We start from the raw sequence: 20,331 nt of genomic DNA, 5'->3' as shown, positions 1-20,331 counted from the left end.
TTTCAGCAAAAAAGGACTATATATAATATATATATATATATAATATATATTATATATATGAAAAAAACTTATGTAAAATTACAAAAGTTGGAGAAAAATGCAAAATGGTTTAAGTACCCACTGTTAGAAAATAACAGCCAAGAAATAAAACGGCTTGTAGATTTATTTTAAAAACATTCCTTCCACGCCTACACGCGAGTAGGGATGTTAATGTAAACCGTCAGTATTTAACACTGTGTGTCCATCACACAGAGCCCAAAGGTGTTTCCAGTTTCCCCGCCTTGGGCGCTGGGCAGAGGTGGGCCCTCTCCACTGCCACAAACCGTAGCCAGCCTCCTTAGGACCTCGCCGCCTTCCTTTCCCTTCCCCACTCCCTGCCCGCAGGACCAGGAGCTGGACTAGGACTCGAACTATATTTGTCCCCCCACAAAAGTCATTAGTAGACCCTGCACCCAAGCAGGTGCAAAACCCGCAGAAGCCGAGTGAGACGCGAAGCACGCCGGGAAATGGAGTAGCGGCCTGGTCTCCCAGAGCATGCCGGGAGTTGAAGTCCAACCCCTCACAGGCTGTGAGGGAGCGCAAGGGGCGTGGGCAGCGGCTCAGACGTGTAGGCGCGTACGGCTCTCCCAGGCAGCATGGCGGATACGGCCCCTCAACTCAAAAGAAAGCGCGACCCCGAGGCAGAGGAGGCAGAAACCCCCAGCACAGACGAGAAGGAAGCAGGCGTTGGCAATGGTGCCTCTGCCCCTGTCCGCTTACCGTTCTCCGGCTTTAGAGTACAGAAAGTGCTGAGGGAGTCTGCGCGGGACAAAATCATTTTCCTGCACGGGAAGGTACCATTAAGCACAGGGGTTAGGGGACGGAACACCGCAGGAAAGAGGGAACCAATCTGCGAGCGGAGTTTTTTCACTCCGGGAACTACCAATCACGTTAGTCGGGCAAGGTGGAGTTACCACCACTAGGATGCGTGGGGCGACAAGATTGCCGGAGGGATTAAAGAGTGCACACATCTAGGTCTGTTTGCTCCAATTTCTCCTTCCCTGCAACTATCCGCCAGTGTCAGAACCGCGGGTTAAATTCCCCACACCATTCATGATCATTCATCGTACGTATAAAGGCGCCAGGAACTCGGCAAATATGTGCTCCGGGCCCTGTCCCTGAAGATGACGAGATTCAACTATGAGATGTGGTGCCTGCTCCCCACGACCTCAGCCCACGTTGTTAACCCATTCCACACGCTGTGCGCTCCCAAGTGTGAAAGGGACCCAGGGGTGTGTTTGGGATGTGGAGATGATAGATGGTTCCTGGACTGCAGAGCGTGTCTGTGGAGGTAGATATGTTGCTGGCTCTAACACTGCTTAGCTATCTAGCAGCAGAGTTGGAGACCATCCCAAACTACTGAGGAGGCCTAGTCAAGGCAGATGTCAAGGTTTCTCTAGAATGGACTGCCTAAAACTTTTCCACTCGTGACTTAATTCTGCTGAGAATGGTTTACACAACCCTGGGTATACAGGCGTATAAAACAGGTATTCAAATCAAACATTTACTGATCATGACTCATAAGGAAATTCATTTTTCCCCCAAGACAGCGTTTCTCTGTGTAGCCCTGGAACTCACTGTAGACCAGGCTGGCCTCGAACTCAGAGATCCACCTGCCTTTGCCTCCCAAGCATTGGTATTAAAGGCGAGTGCCACCACCACCCAGCCTGGAAATTAATTTTTAAACAATTCTTTGGTGTCTATATAATTTTTATTAAAGATGTCAACAAATTTGCATGCTAATGAGATGGATTGCTTGCTTATAAAGAATGAGATCTTGGCTGAATATTTACTACTGCTGAATATAGAGCATCTTATTAATTTGTGTGTGTGAGCGTGTGCGTGTGTGTGTGTGTGTGTGTGTGTGTGTGTGTGTGTGTTTGAATGTGTGTTCATGTGGAGACCAGAAGTCATCCTCAGATATTGTTTCTTTTTTTTTTTTTTTTTTTTTTGGTTTTTCAAGACAGGGTTTCTCTGTGTAGCTTCCTGGAACTCGCTCTGTAGACCAGGCTGGCCTCAAACTCACAAAGATCCGCCTGTCTCTGCCTCCCGAGTGCTGGGATTAAAGGTGTGTGCCACCACCGCCTGGCTTTCAGGTATAGTTTCTGTCTTGGTGGTTTGGTTTGTTTTTTGTTTTGTTTTTGCTTACTTGTGTTGGATAAGGTTTCTCACTACTGAAGAGCTCACTAATTAGGCTAGACTGGCTAGTTAGGAGGCCCCAGGGGTCCACTTATCTTTGCCTTCCCGCTTCCAGGATTTTAAGTAGCAACATCACGCCCAGCTTTTTGACATGGGTTCTGGGGATGGAACTCAGGTCTTCATGCTTACATGGAATGCACTTTACCAAGAAAACTGTTTCCTAGCCCCAAGTGCTGGGATTTCAGAGGCTTTGGAGGCTTCTGCTTGTGGTGTGCAGCTTTTCTAGTGGCGTTGGTCGTGGACCCACTGTTGATGTCTCTGCCTGCAGGTGAATGAGGACTCTGGGGACACACATGGAGAAGATGCTGTTGTGATCCTGGAGAAGACACCATTTCAGGTAGAACACGTGGCACAACTCCTAACAGGCAGCCCTGAACTCAAGCTGCAATTCTCCAATGATATCTACAGCACCTATAACCTGTTTCCTCCAAGGCATCTGAGTGGTGAGCAAATAGTGGTTGCATGTGGGGAGAATGGGGTGGTGGGAAACCAAGGGCTCTTTCAAATTTGAAAATTCTAATACAGTAATTCTAAATGAAAGAGGGAGGGCTTTTCCCTCCAGAGAACCCGGCAATCTCTGAAAACAATCTTGGTTGTTGGAACAGGATGTGTATGTGCTACTGGCATCTAGTACATGGAGGATAGGCATGCTGTGAGACATCCCACCATTCTTAGGATGGGCTGCCACAACAAAGAACTGCCATGACCGCTAAGGTTGATACATACTTCATGGTGCAGTACAATTGGGAGAGTAAGTGATTCACTGGATGGAATAGTAAATTCATCTTTTTTTTTTCTGAGACACGGTTTCTCTGTGTAGCCCTGACTGTCCTGGAACTCAATGTGTAGACCAGGCTGGTCTCGAACTCAGAGAGACCTGCCTGCTTCTGCCTCCCAAGTATTGGGATTAAAGATGTGCACCACTATGGCCCGGCAATAAATTCATCTATTAGTGAACATAACTGACAATTCCCAACACTTTCAAAACCCTTACTATTATACTAACTTGGGATGTAGCATTTTAATACATTGCATCCATGGAACAACACTATTGTGAGAGGACTTTATAGGTGAGGAAAAGCTAAGTAACCAATTCAAAATCACAGAGCAGTAGGTGGCAGGAAAGTGAAGTATTTCTTTTTTTAAAAAAAAATTTATTTATTTATTGTGCATTGGTGTTTTGCCTGTGTAAGGGTGTCAGTTCCCTGGAACTGGAGTTACAAACAGTCGTGAGGTAACCATGTGGGTGCTGGGAATTGAACCTGGGTCCTCTGGAAGAGCAATCAGTGCTCTTAACCACTAGGCTGTCTCTCCAGCCCCAAAATGAAGTATTTCAGTAGACTAGATCTCCACCATGTACTGTGGCAGCGTGCTGGAAGCTGCACAGGTCTCCACTTCCCTGAAGAACCCCACTTCCTGGTGAGAGAGACAAACTGTATGATCAAGCAGAATGAGCTTGGGTAGGGCAGAAACATACGGGTAACAGAAATTTGTTTTGATTAAAAACATTCGTGTGTGTGTATGGGTGTACGGGTGTTGGCGTGTATGTCTGTACACCGTGTGTATGCAGTGCCCACAGAGGCCAGAGTGTTGGGTCCCTGGGACTGGAGTTACAGAGACTCAAGAGCCTCCATATGGGTGCTAGGAATCAAACCCAAGTCTTCTGGAAGAGCAGCCAGTGAATGCTTAAACAGAGCCCTCTCTCCAGCCCTGAAAGCATTTTTTAATTCACTAAAAAGACAAACATTCCATGCCCCAATCAAGACATGATGTGTCAAGATTTTTGTAGGCAACACATGAGGGAAAAGGGTTGACCTTAACGGTTCCCAACCAGGAAATTCTAGGCTGTGTTTTGCACACATGGTGATTTGGTCACATCCTTGTGTATTCTCATTTGACCCTTGGCATTTAAGAACAGTTTGGCTTGCCAGATATCCTGTGCCAATGTCTCTTTCATAGTATTTCCCACAGCTCTATAAATGAGGGCTATTGTTCTTTGAAAATGCACGTGATCACTTGATGACAAGCAAACCTTTCAGAACAGATCCTGCTCTTCACTCAGCGGCAGCCAGATTCTTTGCTTTAAGGTGATGGGAATGGGCAGCTGTATTTATTTTCTTAAGCGTTGACCTTCAAGTAAAGTGTTCCATGGCATGGGGTAGCAGAAGCGTGACGGATGGCACCTTAGCCAGGCGTGGCTCACAGAAGCCACCCAACTATAGACTGTGGGCCGTGACTTCACTACCATCCTCTTTCCCTCCTCCTCCTCCATCCCGTCCACTCCCCTTCCCACTCCTAGCCAGAATTCAGGAGGTTCTGTTGCTGGGATCAACCTGCGGCATCCACAAAGTCTCCTTTGTTGTTGTTGTTTTTCCTTTCAATAGTACTTCTGTGACACTGCACATAAGTGGAAGTGATCACTGCCCTCTGTTTTTCTTCCAAGATGAGTATTGATAGTGGCAGTTGGTGAGGGCTCCTCCCCACCCAGCCCCACATGTTTCCATAACCCTTTCCTCATGGTCACCCCTGCCTACCTGGGAGTCTGGGATGGGAGCTCTTCTTTCCCTGCTTTGTTAGCACAGGTGCCTTTTTTTGTGGCTTGCCTTCCCTACCTACACCTGGCCTAGAGATTTGGAAGTCACAACAGTTGGCTTCAGGGCCTGATCTGGGTTCCTTCCTTGTTTGACTCTTTGTCCTGTCTGCTGGGTGACTTCATAAATGAGTGAGCTGGCAGGCTCTTTTGGTAAAGAACCGAAGTAAATGTTCTGAGCTTTGAAGCATGGATGGTCTCGGACTCCTCATTCCTTCTCTTCCTCCATGTCTCTAAAAATGAATGTATCACCTGTAGCTTGCTGGGTGTTCACTCAGGTAGTGGGTCAAATAGCACCTATAGGCCATAGTTTTTCAGTCCATTTCCCAGGGTTTTGCCATTCAGAATGTGATCTGTGGAACAGTGCTCTAAGCACCGCCTAGGAGCTTTTCATGCACAGAATTCCAGACCCTAATGCAGGCTACAGAACTGGAGCCTATGTGCTAGCTAGATTTTCTACAAGTCATATGCACATTATAATTAGAAAGATAATGGTTTTTACTCTTTGCTAAGGATGCCTGCCTTTATTTCTGAGTCATTGGCCTCTTCAAGAACTCCCAGCTGGTATTGAAATAAACATCTACTTGTGGTTTGCATTTGAAATTCTCATAGGTACTGTGTAGGTAAAATTCAGGAATGCAGTATGTGATCTATGCAGAAGCAGTCAGCACCTATTTAATAGTAGCTGCTGTTACTGCTTTAGTGTGCTTGGCTCAGTGCTAAGTACCATTACTTCAGAGTTCAGTAAGATGCCATCTCTGCCCGTAGGTATGTTTCGGGCAGTGGCAAGAGGACCACATATTACTGTGAAGAGATAGGCAAATGCTGTGGTTCCTTCTACCTGGATGGAGACTGTAGGTAAGAATCCAGCTTTGGGCATAGGCCGTAGTCCTAACTACTGGAAGGCTGAGGCGGAGGCTCAAAAGTTTTAAGGTCTCTGTGGGCCATAGAGCAAGTTCCAGACTAGCCTGGACAACTTAGTGAGACCCTATGTCAAAATAAAAGTGAAAGAACGCTGAGGTTGTAGCTTAGCAGTAGACCACTTGCACAAGTGTGGGCGGGGCCGAGGTTTAATCTCCTTCACCGCACAGAGAAAGAAAAGGAGTCAAGTCACGGTGGTTGCGGAGAAACTCTTCCTGTGGGGTCTCTGGCGCTTTTATATCCCGTGTTTGACAGCAGTGAGCAGTAGCAGCAGGCACGCAGACATAGCAGCACAGGTACCCTCCTGATTAGAATTCAGTGTTCCCATCCTTGTTCAGGCCTCAGGTTAAAGAGCTTGTGTAAGGCAGGATTCCATAGAATTTGATACCAGCCAGTCTTCGATCTTTTGGCCTAGGGTGTCTGAGAATGTTTGTTTTAATGAATTGACAGTTTTCTGGAACTCTTCTAGCAATCAGAGTCTGTAGTTTTTCTTCTCTGATCCTTATAGTCTTTTATCCCCTTTCACCCTCTGCCCCTTCTTGCGTTCTCTCTACTTAAAAAAAAAAAAATGTTTATTTTTATGTACGTGGGTGGGTGTTTGCTTGCATGTATGTCTGTGCACCACCTGTGGTCAGTGCTCTTGGAGGCCAGAAGATGGCATCGGATTCCTTGGAACTGGAATTACATATGGTTGGTTATAGGGATCAAGTGGGGAGCTGGGGACAAACTCCAATCTTCAGGAAGAGCACTGAGTCACCTCTCCAGTTCCCTCCTCTCTACATCTTGTTTCTCTCAGCCTTCTTTTCTTTGTCTGTCCACTCCTGAACTACGCAGCTGCTGCTTCTACTGTCCAGCAGCCAGCTGCCTTGCTGCTTCTGCAGCTCGGCTTGTGGGCTGGTCTGCCGTTGCCAGTCTGCTTCCTCTGTGGTTGCTGCCATGCTGCTGTGTCTGTTGCTTCTCTCCCTATGTTGCCAGCTCAGCTGCATTAACAAAAGTAGGCAAGAAAAGACCACTCATGGGAAGACATTTATTGGGTCTAATTGGGCAGAAGAGTGTCTTTTAGCCTGTCTGCTCATATAGCCGAAGAGGGGATGGTGCCTCAATTATGCAAATGGAGGTTTGTGTTTCCCATGAATCATGGCATTGTCCCTTTTGTACCAGTCACAGCCATCCCTCTGCCAGCCCATCAGGATAAATGCTCCTTTTCTAGCCTGGTTATAGGATATCACAGCCCACTGAGGGTTGTGATGGCAAAAAGCCTGGTGCAAACTCTGAAATGGTTGTGGCTGGGACTGTACCTTCAAGAATTACCTCTCAGTTTACTTAAATGAACTGAATTGCTGCTCCCAGCCAGAGAGGGCATGGAAAAAAATCACAATACACCTCACATGCAAATGAAGGTTTGTGTTTGTGCCAATTACAAGTATTCCTTTGGCTAGGCCACTAGAATAAATGCTCCATCTATGGCCCATGGGTAAATGGTTGCAGAGTCCTCTAGAGTTCAGCAAAGCTTGTGATAGCAAAAAGTCTGTTATAAACCACTTGAAATAGCCAAAGCTGAGTGAGCTGCCCATCAGGAACCCTTAGCTGTGATTGTTGAATAGTTTCTTCACTTCATCTATGTAGCTTTTAAAATAAATGGTCAGTGCTGACTGGCTGGCTGACTGACAGCCCTTTTGCGCAAGGCAGCCAGGGCAGCAGGAGTCCAGCACCTCACAGTTATGCAATCAGGTTGCCCCATTACCCAGTGACTTGGCTTATTTACAGAAAAATGAACATCAGAAGTAATGTTTACTATAGAGACGAACCAAAATTATTATTAGCACTGACAATAGTTTTAACAGATTTCAGCAGTACAAAGAGAATTAACAAGTGATCTATCCATAGAGTCCTTTCTCTGTGAGACAGGCATTCCATAGCCACAAGGTGGCAGCGTTACCAAGGTATTCCACCCACTCTCCAGCTCCTGGCATTCTAGTCAGGGCCTACCTAGAACCTTGTATGGCCCTTGCCTCTCTGTCCTGTTTCAGATTTACAGCTCACCATTGCTACCTCATGTACCTTAAAGTGAAGTTCCTGCAACCTTAGTCCTCTGTGCCCAGTACACAGTTGTATCTTTGAAGTTTTTTGCAGATCTCTGGCTGCCTCTCTAGCCTTCCTTCCCATAATATCACTTGACTAGGAGTGAACCCCACCCTTTATTTTCTGAGCTGGTTGCAATCCTGGACTCAGCATAGAGCATGTGTTTGACTGATTTCTTTTGTTATTTCTTCAATGACTGGTAATGTTTTCCTCTTGTTCAAATCTGAGAGTGTGCAGTCTCCTCTCTGATTTCTCCCTCCACATTCTCAGCTGACCACAAGGGGCAGCCTCTGGAAAGCCACCATGGTGGGAGCATGGGCTTAGGAACTAGGCTTACTTCAGCTCTATCCCGGTGCTAACACTTTCCTAATGGTACAGGGTAAGGATCAAGTATTGGGTCAGGCAGATTAGGTTTGGAGTCCTGGCTCCGGCCTTGGCCAATGAAAAGCCTGGGGCATTCCTTGTTCACTTAACAGTTGTGAGGTTCTGCTCTGTCCAGTTGCTCTAGTGGGTGATGCAAACAATGTGTCCGTTCCCTTTTGGAAGGGAAGACAGACAGCAAACAAGTGAACAGTGTCTCAGTTGCTGAGGTCAAGAGCTGCCCAGACTGGGGGCTCTAGGGGGCTCTGCAACTAGACGTCACACACAAGCAGAGACCTGATGGTTGAAAAGGAACTAGCTCAGGAAGGATAAGGGGAGAGTGTTCTAGGTTCTGAGCACAGCATGTGGTCTGGAGAAGAAAGAGGAACAGAAAAGAGGCTGTGGTGTTGAAAATGCAGGTGAGAACAGTGGCTGAGGCGTGGGGCACAGGGGAAGTTGATGAGGTGACGTTAGCTGTTTTCTTTGTTAAATGGGATTAGTAACTGAATACATCTCGATGGGACAGTTCTGGGATGGATAAGGAAGTATTTTGCAACAGTTTCTAGTCTCTATCCTCAGTGAGAGGTACATTTTATGTTATGATTCTGAACATATGAATAAATGTACACGAATATAAGCAGACCAGAAATTTCCCAAGACAAAAGGCCAAAGATAGAGCATTAACTCTAGTGACCTAGCAAGACTTTATAGTGTAATCACCAGCCTTATTTACCACTTATTTCTAGTCTTATTTGTTCCTTTTTGAAATGCTGGGTTAACCTCCTCAAAGTGATGTCATAGGTTCCAAACCACTGAGATAAGTCAGTTGTACAAAGCTCCTAACACCATGGTGGGCATATGGCACAGATCTAAGGGCGTCACTATCCAAACCACGGAGATAAGTAAGGTGTACAAAGCTCTTTTTTTTTTTTTTTTTTTTTTTTTTTTTTTTAAACAAAGTTCTTAACACCATGGCGGGCATATGGTACAGATCTAAGAGCGTCACTATCCAAACCATGGAGATAAGTAAGTAAGTAAGGTGTACAAAGCTCTTTTTTTTTTTTTTTTTTTTTTTAACAAAGTTCTTAACACCATGGCGGGCATATGGTACAGATCTAAGAGTGTCACTGTCATGTTACCACTTACTGCTTTTCAGCTTTCTCTTATCTGACTGACCCTTGAGAGATAAGACAGGAAATGTGGCTGGTTCTGGTCACGGCAGGTGGCAAACATGAAGAGCCTGTGGGGCATCATGTTGGCATCTCACATGGTTGGTCTTCCTATGCCATCCTGGTAGCGCAAAGCCTGTGTTGGCTCCTGCAGCCTGTTAATGGAGACTTTCTCTAAGGTCTGTGTTCCCTGACCCAGGGAAGAAGCTGGGGAGATAATAGGCGAGAGGTGTGGCTCAGAAATACAGGCTGCCTTTTAAAAGGCCAATTGTTTACCTGTTATAAAGCAGGGTGTGGAATCTCAGGTTTACTGGAGAAGACAGAAGTCTGTCTATGTGTGAGAGGCCAGGCCAGGAAGCAGAGGGCTGGGATCCTGGGAATCACTCTGTTGGTTGCCTAAAACACTCAGTACTTTAGCCACAGGCCAGGTTTTTCTGCTTTGTTTCAAAGGAGCAATTTATTTATTTATTTTTTATTTATTTTTTTTATTTTTTTTGAGTTTCCCTGTGTAAGAGCCCTATCTATCCTAGAAATCGCTTGTAGACCAGGCTGGCCTCAAACTCACAGGGATCCTCCTGCTTTTTTGTCTCCTGAGTGCTGGGATCAAAGGTGTGCGCCACCATGCCCACTCAGCTCAGGAAAGGACATTTTAAAAGATCCTCATACGAGTTTTTCTGGCTGAGCCGTTCATGATTTTAAAAAACAAAACAAAACTAGAGTTAGTCAGGTAGCAGTGTCAGTAGCCAAGATCAATACTTAGTCAATAGCCAAGGTATCGTCCCAATGTGGACTCTCTCTGGCAAGGGAAATGAACTATAGCTGCACGTATCCATGGTGGCTAAATCACCAGGTGGGGCAAGAAAGCCAGAAGTGCATGTGATGTGATTCTGGCCACATAAACAAGCAGATCTAAACAGTATTCTACTTGGCAGGCATGCATTTATAATGACACTGTGAGGACAACAAAGAAATGATTAACCCTGAAGTCAAAATGGTGGGGCAGGGCCAGGAAGTTCAGGTAACATTCTGTTCTGAATTGTGGATATTCTTTTTATTTTAGTCTTTATGTGAGATATCTCTTTCCCTCTCCCTCTCCTACCCCCCTTACCGGGGATGGGGACTTAGAGTTAGAGGCCAGTCTGGACTACATAGTGAGGCCCTGTCAGACAAAGAAACTAAGTCACCACTACAGAAACAACAGCAGCAGCAACAACAACAAAAACAATGAAGTTCCTGGGGTTTGTGCTCCTGCTGGCTTCCTTCAAACATTAACGATAAATATTCAATTATTCAATTTTTTTTGTGGGGTGTGGTTTTTAGAGACAGGGTTTCTCTGTCCTAGAACTCATTCTGTAGACCAGGCTGGCCTCACACACATAGATCCACCTGCCTCTGCCTCTCGAGTGCTGGGAATAAAGGCATATGCCACCACCACCCAACAGTTATTCAGTTCTTTCTTGATTCATTAAGAAAGTAAAATATTGTTGGGCTTGGTAGTGCACGCAGGTGGATCTCTGAGTTCGAGGCCAGCCTGGTCTACAGAGGGAGTTCCAAGATAGCCAGGGCTACGCAGAGAAACCCTGACTCAAGAAGAAAGGAAGGAAGGAAGAAGGAAGGAAAGAAAGAACAGTATCAATTCCTTTTCCTTGTCCCTCATTCCCTGCACTCCCGGTGTATATCTGCCTTCAGAACCCCAAGTGTCTTTAAACCTATCCTTTCTTATGCAAATCAGGTAAAAATATGAGTGCAGCCAGTGTTTCCACGATCTCTTCTGCCTTCCACTGTCTCTTAACTCCCCTCACTGTCTTTTGAACTTTCATCTTCACAGTGTCAGTGTGTTCTGGTAGATGGTCTTTGCTTGTCTTTGTTACACAAGGGATTGAACCTGGGGCCTCGAGCATGCTAGGCAAGTGCTCGACCACTCAGCTCCATCTCTGGCTCTGTTGGGTGATCTTCCATGCTTTGCCTCAATGTTGGGTCTAGGTTGAAAACCACTGAACAGTGCCTGCCTTATTTTGGCATATTAATGTTTGCTGCATGCTAGAACTGGAGCTTCTTTCCCATCTGCATAGTGAATATCACCGTGCCGTGCAGAGTGCCTGTGATAGCCCAGTTCAGGGATTGTCATTTCCTAGGCCCCAGCAGCTCCTCTGAATCCTACTGCTTTTTAGTCTGAGTAATACTTGAACCACTGCTTTTTAATCACCTTTTACTTTTTTTCATTGGGTTTCTGATTGCCTCTCTTTGCCGTGTTTGAAAGAACACTATACCTTTTCTCTCTACTCTAATACATTTGGCTTTAGTTTGATAATCATTCATGGCATCTCCTTTCCGTTTGCAGAAAGCCCTTCCCTGTTCCTCCAGTCTGGACAGCTGATGCTGTGGGCATGCTATGTAGCTCTCAATCAGAAACTTCTTTTCACAACTTCCCTACATCAGACAGTCTTCTAAATTCTCTATCTTTTTCTGTCTTGCTTTCCTTTCTTGATTGTTTTCTTGATTAGCTGAAGCAATTATTAAATAAATTCCTCAGAAAGAATATGTGGGAGGTAAATTCTGAAACCCTTGTTTTGTTGTTGCTTTTGGTTGATTTAGTCTAACTAAATTTATTTTCCCTCAAAACACTAACAGCACTGATCTGTTGACTTCAGGCCATCTGTGTCACTGTTAAGATATCTGATACCAGGACTGGAGAGATGGCTCAGACGTCCAAGGCTAGGCTCATAACCAAGAAGACAACATAGCCGATACCAGCCTGATTCTCATTGATTCAAAGATACCTTGGGGTGGGTTATTTTCATTTTGTCTCCTTCATTGGGTGTATACAATATATTCTGTTGATCTTTGTTTTAGGTTGTTGTTTGACTCTTTTTTGCTCTTTGGGGGCCCACCATCCAGCTCCCAAATAAAGCACATATGGAGGCTTATTCTTTTTTTTTTTTTTTTTGGAGCTGAGGATCTAACCCAGGGCCTTGCAAGCACTCTACCACTGAGCTAAATCCCCAACCCATGGAGGCTTATTCTTAATTATCAATGCCCAGCCTTAGCTTGGCTTATTTTCTTGCCAGCTTTCCTTAACTTATTCCGACTACCTTTTGCTTCTGGGCTTTTCCCATTCTCTAACTTCTGTAAACCTTACTCTTTCTCCGTGGCTTGCTGTGTGGCTGGGTGGCTGACTCCTGGAGTCCTCCTCCTTCTCTGGCTTCTAGATCTTAGATCTTTCCTCCCAGATTTCTCTTTCTATATATTCTCTCTGACTGCCAGCCCCACCTTTCCTTCCTCCTGCCTTGCTATTGGCCAGTTATTTATTAAACCATCAGGTGTTATACACAGACACAGTAACACAGCTTCACAGAGTTAAACAAATGCAATGTAAACAAGAGTCACGCATCTTATAATACTCCAAGGATTTTTTGTTGTGTTGTTTTTTTCTGTCTCTGTCTACGTTGAACTTTCTCAACTACTGCTCTGAGCAATCTTTGGCCGTTCAGTTTGAAGTCTTTGGGCATTCTTCTGTATACATTTTTCCCTCCCTGCTTTGATGATTTTTTTTCATCCATTTCTTTTAGTTTGACAGCCCCTTTGGTGGTTTGAATGAAATGGCCCCCATAGGTCCATAGGGAGTGGCACTATTAGGGGATGTGGCTTTGTTGGAGGAAGTATAGCACTGAGGGCAGGCTTTGAGGTCTCAGAAACTCAAGACAGGCTTAGTGGCTCACAGTCTCTTTCTGCTGCTTGCAGATCAAGATGTAGAATTCAGCTCCTTCTCCAGCATCATATTTGCCTGCATGTCAACATGCTCCCTGCCATGATGATCATGGACTAGACCTCTGAACTGTAAGCCAGCCCCAATTAAATGTTTTCCTTTATAAAAGTTGCCATCACTGGGTGGTGGTGGTGGTGGCGGCGGCGGCGGCGGCGGCAGCAGCGGCGGCAGTGGCGCACGCCTTTAATCCTAGCACTCGGGAGGCAGAGCCAGGCGGATCTCTGTGAGTTCCAGGCCAGCCTGGGCTACCAAGTGAGTTCCAGGAAAGGCGCAAAGCTACACAGAGAAACCTTGTCTCGAAACCCCCCCCCCCCAAAAAAAAAGTTGCCATGGTCGTGGTGTCTCTTCACAGCAATAAATCCCTAATTAAGACACCTCCCCACCACCACCACATTAGGCTCAAACTCAGGTTCTTATGTGTGCTATTAATGAGTAGACTTCCAAGATTGAGCACATGTGCCTTTCAGTTGTCTTTCCCCGCCTCTCTTCTGACTATGGTTTAATGCATTGTCTTCACTTCCTCCTCCAGGTGCTCTAGTCTAGGTATTAATTTGGCAGTGATACTTTTAAATTCTCTTCCCTCTGGTCCTCCAGTTTCATACTCCTAGCATCTTGCTCTTGCTTTGTGGAAGCTAAATTGTGTTGGGTTTCTCTGACACACTAATTAGAGTTGTTGTTTTTAAATTATCTCCTGACCCTGAAACCGCTTCATTCCTCTGGGATCTGGTTCCCTTGTTTATCTTGGTCATTCTTCTTCAGGCTTCTGTTTTTCCTCAGTGTCTGCTGATGCACAGTAGCTCATTCATACTTAAGAATGAAGCAGTGGTGGATATTCCTGAGAGCTGATGTTTCAGTTGCTAGCACAGTAGTGGATCACTTTCCACAGTGGGCCTCTGCCCTGGGTGTGAACTACTGTGGTACTGCATGGTTGGGAAAGGGGCTTATTGGCTGCCAGACTATCTTAATGGTATGGTCTGACTTACTGTTAGCTCATGCTCCCCAATGAAGAATAGGAGCTAGAGACCCCTTCTGGCCTACAAAGCCTGAGGTATTTACTAGCTGGCTCTTTATAGAAGTTTGTCAACTTCTGCTCTAGTCCATTGGTTTAATATTTTGGAGGTTGGCCCTCCTGTTTTTACCTAACATTAGCTGCCTTCCCTGGGACATGACAACGACAGAGCCAATTAGTGCACTTGTTCTGCAGGCGGCCCTCAAGTTGATCTCAGTGTTGCGCTTCATTTCCCTTCCTGTCCTCGGTAGTTGTTTCTCAGAACCCAGATTCCCTCCTGGATTCTCTGGGCAGGTCTGAGGAGCACCTCCATGTAGCCCACTAACTGCCCATGTGGCAGCTTCCTCCTGTGCTGTCTTGTACATTCACATTCGAACTTCAAGAAGTGAATTGGTCCCGTTCCTCCTGCCTCCCACCTTGTTCTTGTCATCATTGTCACTTTATTCGTTTTATTTCCATTGTGGTGGACCTTTTTTATTTTTAAAGACTATATAGCCTTGGCTGTCCTTGAACTCACAGAGATCCACCTGCCTCTGCCTCTTGAGTGCTAGGATTAAAGTTGAGCGCCACCCCACCCCAGCCCACCCCACTCCGGCTGTGGTGGGCTCTTTTAATGACCAAAGAGTCACCATTAAATAAGAATTGAGTATCTCCCACATATGTCTGCATTTGATGGCTGAAGGCCCTGTAGATATCTGTAGCATAGAGCACAAGCAAGTTACCTCATTGAGAGTACACCAGAGAAAACAGGACAGATGGAGACCTCAACGTCTCCCTAATTGTCATGCTCCTGTGCAGTGGGTATAGATGAACATTAGACATGACCAGATCCATGGACATCCACCTTTGTTAAAATAATACATCCCTTTGAGCTAGCTTTTCCACTTCTTATATCTGGCTTATATATATGCTCATATGTATGCATACAGGGGTAGAAAATATTCATTGCTGCATCATTTGTGATTAAAAAAAACACAAGAAAAACAACTTATGACCCTGTGTGATCATTAAAGCATTGTGTATGCATATTACGGGCTGCTCCACAGTATTACAGAGAAGAGAAAGATCCTTGTGGACCCTGGAAATCTCAGGTGATCACTTGTGCTTAGAGAGAACTAAATATGTGTATGCTCATATTAATATAACTCATAAAAGGTAAGGCTGAGATAATGAAGATCTAACAAATATTAATATTGAAGAGGACTGGGGCAGGCTGGGTGTGGCGGCGCAAGCCTTTGATTGCAGCTCTTGGAAAGTGAGTGGATCTCTGTGAGTTTGAGGCAAGCTTGGTTTACATAATGAATGCAGGCCAGGTTAGGATACATAGTGGGTCCCTCCCTACTAAATAAATAAATAAAAATAAATAAATAAATATAAGTGAATGAATGAATGAATGGAAAGAAAAGGAGTGGGTCTATACCTGACAGTTCTTCAAGACTAGTCATGTGATGCTTGAACACCTAGATAATCATGTGATACTTGAACACAGATAATTTTTAGATTGCTAACTCAACAACTAAGACAAAGGAGAAAAATAAAAGCCTGTCTGAGGCTTCTGTTGCCTCCTTTGCAGCACGCCTGTGACTCTGGTCAAGTGAAACCTATCAGTTGACCACTAAGTATTGCTTAGCCCCAAACCATGTGTGTTCCAGCTTTGATGATGACCTACGCCTACCTTTAGGGCAATGGTTCTCAACCTTCCTAATGTTGTGACCCTTTAATACAGTTCCTCATGTTGTGGTGACCCCAACCATAAAAATGATTTTTGTTGCTACTTTATAACTGTAATACTGTTATGAATCATAATGTAAATATCTGATAGGGGTCACAACCCATAGAGCAGCTGCTCTAGGGTACATAATCTGTGAGATGCTAAATTAAGTGAGGTGGTTGCAGAGTGGGCAGCCCTGGAGAAGCCTTGGGCTGGAGGTTCCTGCTGTAGGGACAGGTGTGGGTAGCCTTGCCCAGATGGACTGTGTTTAATGATGTGGAGAGCTGGAGGTAGACAGGGTAGCAATGTTGCTTCTTCTTCTTTTTTTTTTTTTTTTTTTTGGTTTTTCAAGACAGGGTTTCTCTGTGTAGCTTTGTGCCTTTCCTGGAACTCACTTAGTAGCCCAGGCTGGCCTGGAACTCACAGAGATCCACCTGGCTCTGCCTCCCGAGTGCTGGGATTAAAGGTGTGCGCCGCCACCGCCCAGCTGCAATGTTGCTTTATTAATAGGATTGGAAATGAGTTCTACTTTTAAATGACAGGTTTCTCTTCTGCTCTTCCCTGGTGTGTTCAAAGCATCTAACCTGAGTGCACCAGGGCCCTCTGGCCTTAGTGGGACCGAGGAAGACAGTAAGCAGAAGGATTCCACGGTGGGGAAGTCCCTGATCCCCAGTTCAAATTCTTGACCCACGATCTGTGCCCCTTCTCCTGATTGTTTGGCTCATGTCTCTTCCACTAGCCTCCAACAGCAGAGGCGTCTCTCTTCAGTACTCTCTTTAAATGCTGGAGGAACCATTGCATTCAGAGCACTTTAGAAATGGATAGTTCTAGGGTACCGAGAAGTAGCCACCACAGCAAGAACTCCCTCACATGGGACAAGGCCCCAAGACTGTGGCATTCGTAAGGCATGAGTCAGCAGGAAAGTTGGCTTACCCAGTCCAGTGGGTGAAAGCTGATTACCCACAGCCAGACCCTCCCACACACTGCTTTGCACCACTCGTGATGGCAGCTAGTTCTGTTTTCGTTCCTCACTCGTACGTCTTAGTAGGTAACAATCTTGAATTCTCAGATCCTCTCTTCGGGATTTATCCTGTGCCTTGGCCTTCTTTCCCACATGGGGTCCAGGGGTGCTATGTTGAGAACTGACACCCATATCCCTCTGAGTGAACCAAGCAAATACTTTGAATACAAAAGTTGAAAGAAGGGCGGTATTTTGGAGTGTTTGGCTCTTGTGGTCTGGTGTACTCAGTCAGCACCAAAACTAGTTTCTTCCTACATATAGGGAAGCAGGTGAGTTCTCAGCTCTAAGGCCAGGACTGTCATCCAACAATTCATCTCACCGTGGATCAGCTCTCTGACTTAGGCTAAAGTGGAGCTTTTCTGAGAGCTCTTTGCCCCACTGTAGCGTTCCCTGTGCCCAAAGACTACCACCCCAGCTAGCCATATTTACAACTGCCAAATTTGTCTAGGGACACGGACACCTAGGGGTTTTGTTTTCAGGTGCTGTCACATGCTCCTTCTGGACTCCAGATGCAGAGGAGTTGGCTACAGTCTTGCTTATGGTCTTGCTAAAGTCAGCATCTGCCTCCCCTCTGTGCAGTACCCCTGTGCTTTCACAGAGACAGCTTATTAGCAGCCCCACCCTCAGCCACGTCAATCCTTCATGTGGAGGTCTCTTCAGTCCTCTGCCGAGTGTTTCCAGCATCCCAAAGTGCAGGACAGTGGAACCCGCCCAAGCCTGTGACCCACGGCCAGCCTCTGCCTCACGCTCTGATCCAGCCAGAGGACATCTACAGAGGACTGTGAATACAGATCCAGCAGGTAGCTCTCCCACCTGCCTCTCCTGAAGGCTTCCTCTAGGAGTCTTTCTACCCAGTGCCTTACTGGGCCTCCTGGGTTGTGCAGGGAGGCTCTCGCAGAGGCAGACATTACACTCCAGTCATGTTCTGCTCTTGCTTCTCTTCTCTCCCAGGGCCGCATCTGGGTCAAATCAGTGGAAACTGGCTCATCAGAATGAAGGGAAAGCAAAAGCCACAGACAGAGCCATTGAAATGACCTCATCCCGCCAAAGTCCGGGGCTTGGCTGGGGAAGCAGCCTTGTTTGAACATGTGCATAGGAAGGAGAGCAGACTGTCTGTGGTCTGCGTTTTCATGTTCATGTGCTGCAGCATTTTCCTGGGGATTTGGCTAAGCTAGCCTTGGCAGCGAGTAGCGAGGCAGCTGCTCTTAACTTTCTTCTGGAGAGCTCTGTCTCCCACCTCTGAGAGCAGTTGCGTTTCTGTGTCCAGCTTGGGGACAGGGTGGCTTTATTTGCTGGAGAAGGCCTGGCAGGCAACCCACAAGGTCTTAGCGGTCAAGGTGGAGCCTCACTAGCCTGCTCATGTGAGCCACAGAGAGGACTATGGGCTGCTGTTCAGCTGGGGTGCATCAGTGTGACCATCCCACTGCTAGAACATTCCTGTGGATAATGAGCTGCTGCCAGAGCCCAAGGGCTGGGAACACAACCACCGGGCTGCTCTTCTGAAACTCTCTACCCCATGCCTCTGTCCTCACGAGCTCACACTAGTGATGGGGAAGGAGTGGAGGGGGCTTGGTGCCACCCATGTTAACAGTGTTCGCAGTTGCTGCCAGGAACAGTCAGCTAGAGCAGGGTCCTTTCCAGTTCCGCTCTGGATACTCCAGGGCCTATTTCCCAGTCACAGCTGGCTGGAGTGTGTGTACCATGCCCAAGAAAGGAGGGGAGTAGGGTTTGGGTGTTCTACTTCCCAGGAATCATCCTGGTGAGACAGGTACAGTGGTAGTCCTCTCTCTACACTTTGATCAACACCAACACCACCCCACCCCCGTTTGCACTCCGGTCACACTGGCATCTCCTGCCTGATGGTTTTCCTGGCAGCTGTCTTTGTGTCTAGGAGTTGGGTTGGGACTGTCATGTTTCTCCTATCTGATAGGGCTGCTTTTGGAAAACATGGCCACAGCACAGAAGAGCATGGTCCTATGGGATGAGGGAGATTGTATTGCATAAAGGAGCAGATTCCCTGGATTCTGACCCCAACCCTTCCACTTGATAGCTGTGTGACCCTGGGCAGATTCCTTAACCTCTCTAGGACTGTTGGTTTTTGAGACAGGTCTCACCATATAGCCTACCCTGCCGTGAACCTTGTGGTGCAGCCCAGGGCAGCTTTGAACTTGTAGTCCCGCTTCTACCTCCTAAGGACTGGGTGATAGGTACACACTGCCACACCCTACTTTTTTGTTGTTTTGTATTTTTTTGTTTGTTTTTGTGTGTGTTTTCGGTTGGTTGGTTGGTTGGTTTTTGGTTTGGTTTGGTTTTTGACGCTGTGTCTTGCTATGTAGCCCAGCTGGCTTTTAATTTGGGGCTGTTTAAAAGAATGGCTTATTTTTCTGTTTCTGATTTTTTTTTTTAATGTGCATTGGTATTTTGCTTGCATCTGTGTCTGTATGAAGATGTCAGATCCACTGGAACTGGAGTTACAGACAGTTGTGAGCTGCCATGTGGGTCCCCTGGAAGAGTAGCAAGTGCTCTTAGCCACTGAGTCATCTCTACACATTCACACACACACACACACACACACACACCTTTTTTCTTTCTGTCTTTTGAGACAGGGTTTCTCTGTAGCCCTGGCTCTCCTGGAAGTAGCTCTGTAGACCAGGCTGACCTCAGCTCACAGAGATCTACCTCCCCTTGTCTCCTGAATGCTGGGGTAAGTGTGTACTGCCACTGCCCAGCTGGGATCTACTTTTTTTTTTCCTTTTTTTTTTTTTTTTTTAAGACAGGGTTTCTCTGTGTAGTTTTGGTGCCTGTCCCGGATTTCACTCTGTAGACTAGGCTGGCCTCAATCTGCCTGGCTCTGCCTCCCGAGTGTTGGGATTAAAGGTGTGCACCACCACCACCACCCACTTTTTAAAAAAATATTTAGTTATTTTGTATATAGTATTCTGTCTGCATGCATGCCTACATGCCAGAAGAGAGTATCAGATCTCATTATAGATGGTTGTGAGCCACCATATAGTTGCTGGGAATTGAACTTAGGGCCTCTGGAAGAACAGCTAGTGCTCTTAACCACTGAGCCATCTCTTCAGCCTTTTCCACTGTATTTTTATATAGTGATTCATATTTATTTTGGAAAACTATAATAATAAAATGATTTTTAATTTTTGTTGTTGGTGTTGTGTTTTGTTTTGTTTTTGTTTTTTGAGATAAGGTTTCTCATGTAGCTTTGGAGTCTGTCCTGGAACTCACTCTGTAGACCAGGTTGGCCTCGAACTCACAGATACCCACCTGCCTCTGCCTCATGAGTGCTGGGATTAAAGGTGTGTGCCACCACTGGCCAGCTGATTTTTAAATTTTTGATTCTATTGAAAGAAGTAAACTGCCAGCAGGTGCTTTCTCAACATGCTGGAGTATGTCCTTCCAACCTCTTGGTGCTTATGTGTATGCAGTTGTGTGTGCACATACTTAAA

General features: G+C 46.0%; 1 protein-coding gene across 2 annotated transcripts in view; it reads left to right on the top strand.

Moving 5' to 3' along the window:
• Positions 1-567: 567 nt before the first annotated feature.
• Dcps (decapping enzyme, scavenger) overlaps positions 568-20,331 on the top strand; it is a 45,606-nt gene continuing 25,842 nt past the window's right edge. Inside the window, exons 1-2 of one of the 2 annotated variants that reach the window (XM_036194213.1) lie at positions 568-833; positions 2,507-2,681. In XM_036194213.1, coding sequence (XP_036050106.1) covers positions 636-833; positions 2,507-2,681 — 373 coding nt within the window. In that variant the 5' untranslated portion in view covers positions 568-635. Of the gene's footprint in view, positions 834-1,115; positions 1,331-2,506; positions 2,682-20,331 lie in introns of those variants that run through there. The other variant, XM_036194215.1, reaches the window with a different exon arrangement.

The sequence above is a fragment of the Onychomys torridus genome, chromosome 7 (assembly GCF_903995425.1).
Source record: "Onychomys torridus chromosome 7, mOncTor1.1, whole genome shotgun sequence".
Classification (NCBI taxonomy): domain Eukaryota; kingdom Metazoa; phylum Chordata; class Mammalia; order Rodentia; family Cricetidae; genus Onychomys; species Onychomys torridus.
This window is presented reverse-complemented; position numbering and strand designations above follow the sequence as displayed.